This window comes from Galeopterus variegatus, unplaced genomic scaffold (assembly GCF_000696425.1).
Source record: "Galeopterus variegatus unplaced genomic scaffold, G_variegatus-3.0.2 Scaffold304, whole genome shotgun sequence".
In the NCBI taxonomy this organism is placed as follows: Eukaryota; Metazoa; Chordata; class Mammalia; order Dermoptera; family Cynocephalidae; genus Galeopterus; species Galeopterus variegatus.
In genome coordinates, this window is record NW_007726415.1 from 30,297 (window position 1) to 35,302 (window position 5,006).

Sequence of the window (5,006 nt, forward strand, 5' to 3'; positions counted from 1 at the left end):
CCAGTTACTATAGCTGAGCCTTTGGAACATATTCCTTTACAGAATACACTCTAGACAACATCTGTTGACAGTGTAATCCTTCTTGGTTTATGCAGTTCAGAACCAGATGTGTTTGTCAGCAATTAAGGTAAAATTTTAAAAAAAAAAGAATTTTTCTTTCATTTCATCATGCTGTTCTCAAAGGTTGAACATTTATAAAAAAAAATAATATATGTGCATTCATCAAGTTGTAACAAAAAATACTTAGCTAGCTTTATTGTTCCAAAAGTTGGTCTTCTATATCAGTCAGTTATGTAATACATTGACCTATGGCATCATCTGGAGCTTGGTTATTCTTCCAAACTCATTCCAGTTATTTGCAGGATTCAGTTTCTGATTGCAGGACTAAAGTCCCCCACTCTCTTGCTGCTGTCAGCTGGGGAGTGCTCTTAGCTCCTACAAGGTGCTCTCAGGTCCTTGCTCCATAGTCACTTTCATCCCAGCAATGAAGACACTCCTTTGTGTCAAATTCCTCTCACACTTCAAGTCTCTCTGACTTCCTGTTCTACAACCAGCAGAGAAAACTCTCTGTTTTCACAGAGCTCATGTGATTAGGTCAGGCCCACCTGATAATCACCTTTTCTTAAGAGCAATTGTGCCATATAACATAACCTAATCACAGGAATAAAATTCATCGTATTCACCATTCTAGGAATTCTGCAGGGCATGTACAGAGGAAAATCTTGGGGCTATCGCAGATTTCTGCCTATCACAATCTGTTGTTCTGTTGTCATTAATCTCATGTCAATCCTATCCACAGACATTATCACTTGGCTATTGTTTTTTTTTTTAATCTCTAAAACTTCCATTTTGTTCTTTTTCTTTATATTTTCCATTTCTCACCTTATTATGTTTATTTTTTCCATTAAATTGAATAACATCTTGAATATACTTAACATGGCTGTTTTAATGTTCTCATCTGATAATTCTACTATTTCTGTTGTTTATGAATCTGTTTCTACTGACTAATTTTTTTCTCCTGCTTATGCATCACATTTTCCTGCTTCTTTGCATGTGCAGTAATTTTTTATTGGATGCTTACCATTAAATTGTATGGTTTTTGGTGAAGGGTTTTTTTATTGGATGCTTACCATTAAATTGTATGGTTTTGGGTGAAGGGTTTTTGCGTTCCTTTAAAGAGGAACTTTAAAGTTCCTTATTGGGACTTTGTTCTTTTCTTTTTTGTCTTTTTTCGTGTCCGGCAACGGATCGCAACCCTCAGTGTCGTGCCCATACCGGACCGGGACCAGCAACGGGATCGCAACCCTTGTACTGCGCCCGCACCTCGCTCAGCCAGTGAGCGGGAACCAGTCTGTATGTGGGATCCGAACCCTCTGCGGGAGCGCCGCCGCGCTCCCAAGCGGCGCACTGTAGCAGTGCGCCACTGTGCCGGCCCGGGACTTTGTTCTAACTGGAGTTAAATAACAGATCAATTTGACGCTTTCAGGGCATATTTTTAAGTTTTATTCTAGTGAGTTAGGCATTCATTTTTGGCTAATTTAGTCCCAATACTAAGGAGTAACTCTTCTGCAATCTCTAGTGAATGCCACTACTGTGCACATTAATAGACATAATTAGGTATCCTTAATTTGCAGTTGATACCTAAAGAAATGTAATGAAATACAAATATAAAAGCTATATTTTGCTCTCAGTGGCCAGATATAAATACAACATATCATATCTCCATGAAACCTGAGGTGTATACTTGTTTATAAACAATGACATCATGAATATTTATTTTACAACAACTTGGGGAGTAAGAATACCCAAACAGGTCAGGAGATGAGGTCAATATTACCTTTGTAAAATGAGTGGGCAAAGCTCTGCTCAGGGATTAACTTGGCAAGGAATCCATGGTTCAAACTTGGATGAGGGATAGATGGTATGACCACAACTGTGGAGAAAATCATGGAATTAAATTTGAGCCAGCATGTAACAACCTACAACATAGTCCACTGAAGATCCATGACCATTCTGTGTTACTGCAACATGCGAACAGATCTAGCAACAGAGAATGCATCTATGAAGATAGAAAAGAGGTTATGTATTAGGAGAAAGGAGATAATACAGTCATTAAGTAAGTTTAGCAGCATACAGACACACAAATACATAAGAATATCAGAATTGGAAGGTTCACTATAATACAGCTCATTTTATACATATGATGAATACGAATGCATTAAAAAAGAAGAAAAAGTAGGAGAAAGGAGATAATACAGTCATTAAGTAAGTTTAGCAGCATACAGACACACAAATACACAAGAATATCAGAATTGGAAGGTTCACTATAATACAGCTCATTTTATACATATGATGAATACGAATGCATTAAAAAAGAAGAAAAAGAGTTAAGATGATAAAGTCTTGGTGTTATAAATGGTGAAAACACATGAACTGAAATGGTAGGATGATATTTAATTCGAAAAATAAAATTGAAAGTGAAAGTAAACTACAATGAAATAATCTAATGTTTATGTGTTAAAAGTAAATGTGGCATGTAACAGCAAAATACTATAGCTAAAATATAATCCATATCTCCCAAACAGCAATAAAAGTAAATGAGACATGATATGCTAATGAAAAATAAGATGCAGAGATTTGACCACTAATTTCTACTCACTTTTTAAAATATTCATTTATTTATAGGTCATATTCATTATTTAGGAAAGACAATTTTAATTACAATTTAATCCAGTGTTATATGAAATAACCTTTGGGTTATCAAAGTTATACTGCAAATAACATAGAAACAACCTTGATATAAACAAATGGCAGGAAATGCAAATGATAAAAGTGTCCCATGACATTACAATATTAGTTGCCAGAAAATGTCTTTATAGTTTTCGAGCAGAGTAGGAAAAGCTGATAATGCAAGAACTCCTACAACAGCAATGTTTTCTGCAAATGTGAAAGACAACATGACCCAAGATAATAATTGTTGTCTATGATGTTAACTTTCTATGAGTCTTTGCCTTCAGTTGAGCCCACTTTGGTATAAAATTTAGAACGTATGTTTGCTTATTATGAATCACTGACAGAATATTTAGACACTGAAATGTTCACAGGAAAAAAGAAAAAGAAGAAAGAAAGGAAGGAGAAAGAACGAAATAATTTTTTGAGCTTGGCTATAAAGATTTAGGTTTGGCTTATTTTTGGTCTTGAACAACTCTATAATAACCTTCTACTTTCATGTTTATAAAGGTTAAAAAAGTAATATATTTAAAAATGAATTACTTGCATATTAAATAGTGCTATAAATGAATGATTTATAATCATTTTTAATAATTGGAAATATTAAAATCAAAGCTATAGTGATAAAATGAGAATATAACAAATATTATAGAAATACCATTTGTACATTTTTGTGAAATTAAAGACTATTAAATTAGAATTTTTATATCAACTACTTATAAATATTTGAGGTGATTGTGAACAAGAACAGTTTACATCTGGATGTAGAAGTGAAAAAAAGAGGGAGAAATGATGGTGAAAATTCAAATAATTTAAAAAATTTAAGCACCTGTACTTGTTGGCGAATTTATTTCTTGTCTGATGTTTCTACCTGGTTGGCTTCCAGTTCTTGCAGTCTCTCGCTGGGGTTCTAGTATATCCCGATACTTGGAAACCATCAGAACCGAAATGAAGTAAACAACAGCCAGAGCTAAGAACTGTGCCTGCTTGCTATCATCCTGTGTAAAATAAAAAGGCAGTTTTCACACTCAAAATGTTTAAAGTATAAGTTCTGAAAGTATAAGAAACTGATCCTATTTCACTTTCTTTATGGAGGCAAAATATATGTAACTTTTATTAAAATCTGCTAAGTAAATATTGTTATATAATAAGTATCATTTAAGTATAAATATAAAACTCCAGAAATATATCATCTGAGTTAATAGGTTTAAACATAATTTCAGAAAACTAGAATGTTAAAACTTCGCTAAATATGCCACAAATTTTATTCTTTGTACCCTTTACCATTGTCCACTACTTGCATAAGAACATAGCATCCATTTTTATAAAATATAAAATATGGCACAAAGTTAAAGGAATAATTTAATATCCCAGATTTAAAAAATCAAGAGCTTTAAATATTATAACTGAATAAAATTAATAGAATAAAATAATTAGAATATATATAAAATTCTAACACATTACTGCCGGAGCAAGAGACTATATAAGTACAAAATGGGGAGACATAAATAATGGGGGAGCATAAAACATGAATTTTATACAAACTCAATATAAGCTAGAAGTGTGATACAGTAGTATAAGAAAAAGTTAATTCAATCTTTGCATTAACAAACAAAAAAAGGCAATAGTCTCACTATTCTGCACTGGAAAAATGACCTTTAAAACACCACCAATATATAAGGTTCCTCATTTCAAAAGCTCAATGACTAAACAAAGTGTTTCCAGAAGAGAACAGCAAAGTAGTTAAGAGGTCTGAAAAAAATCTGCCAAGTCAGGATAAGGAGATAATAGCTTTAAAAAGCAGACTTCAGTCTGTTAGAGTAGATAATTTTATTTTATTTTTTCCAGAAGAGAACAGCAAAGTAGTTAAGAGGTCTGAAAAAAATCTGCCAAGTCAGGATAAGTAGATAATAGCTTTAAAAAGCAGACTTCAGTCTGTTAGAGTAGATAATTTTATTTTATTTTATTTATTTATTTTTTTCCTTTTTGTCTTTTTTTTCGTGTCCAGCAACGGATCGCAACCCTCAGTGTCGCGCCCGTACCGGACCGGGACCGGCAACGGGATCGCAACCCTCAGTGTTGCACCCGCACCTCGCTCAGCCAGTGAGCAGGAACCGGTCTGTATGTGGGAACCGAACCCTCGGCGGGAGTGCCGCCGCACTCCCAAGCGGCGCACTGTAGCAGTGCGCCACCGGGCCGGCCCGAGTAGATAATTTTATAACAAGTATTCTTTCCAAAAATATAATGAGCTGCATGTAACCTTGAGAGCTCTATTC

General features: G+C 34.2%; 1 protein-coding gene across 1 annotated transcript in view; it reads right to left on the minus strand.

The window, feature by feature from the left end:
* Window positions 1–5,006, minus strand: part of LOC103586076 (neurobeachin) — a gene marked incomplete at its 3' end in the record, with an annotated part of 263,314 nt that overhangs the window by 28,107 nt on the left and 230,201 nt on the right. The window contains exons 27-28 of the mRNA XM_008567211.1: window positions 3,560–3,728; window positions 1,838–1,933 (exon numbers count right to left, since the gene is read on the minus strand). Coding sequence (XP_008565433.1) covers window positions 1,838–1,933; window positions 3,560–3,728 — 265 coding nt within the window. The remainder of the gene's footprint in view (window positions 1–1,837; window positions 1,934–3,559; window positions 3,729–5,006) is intronic.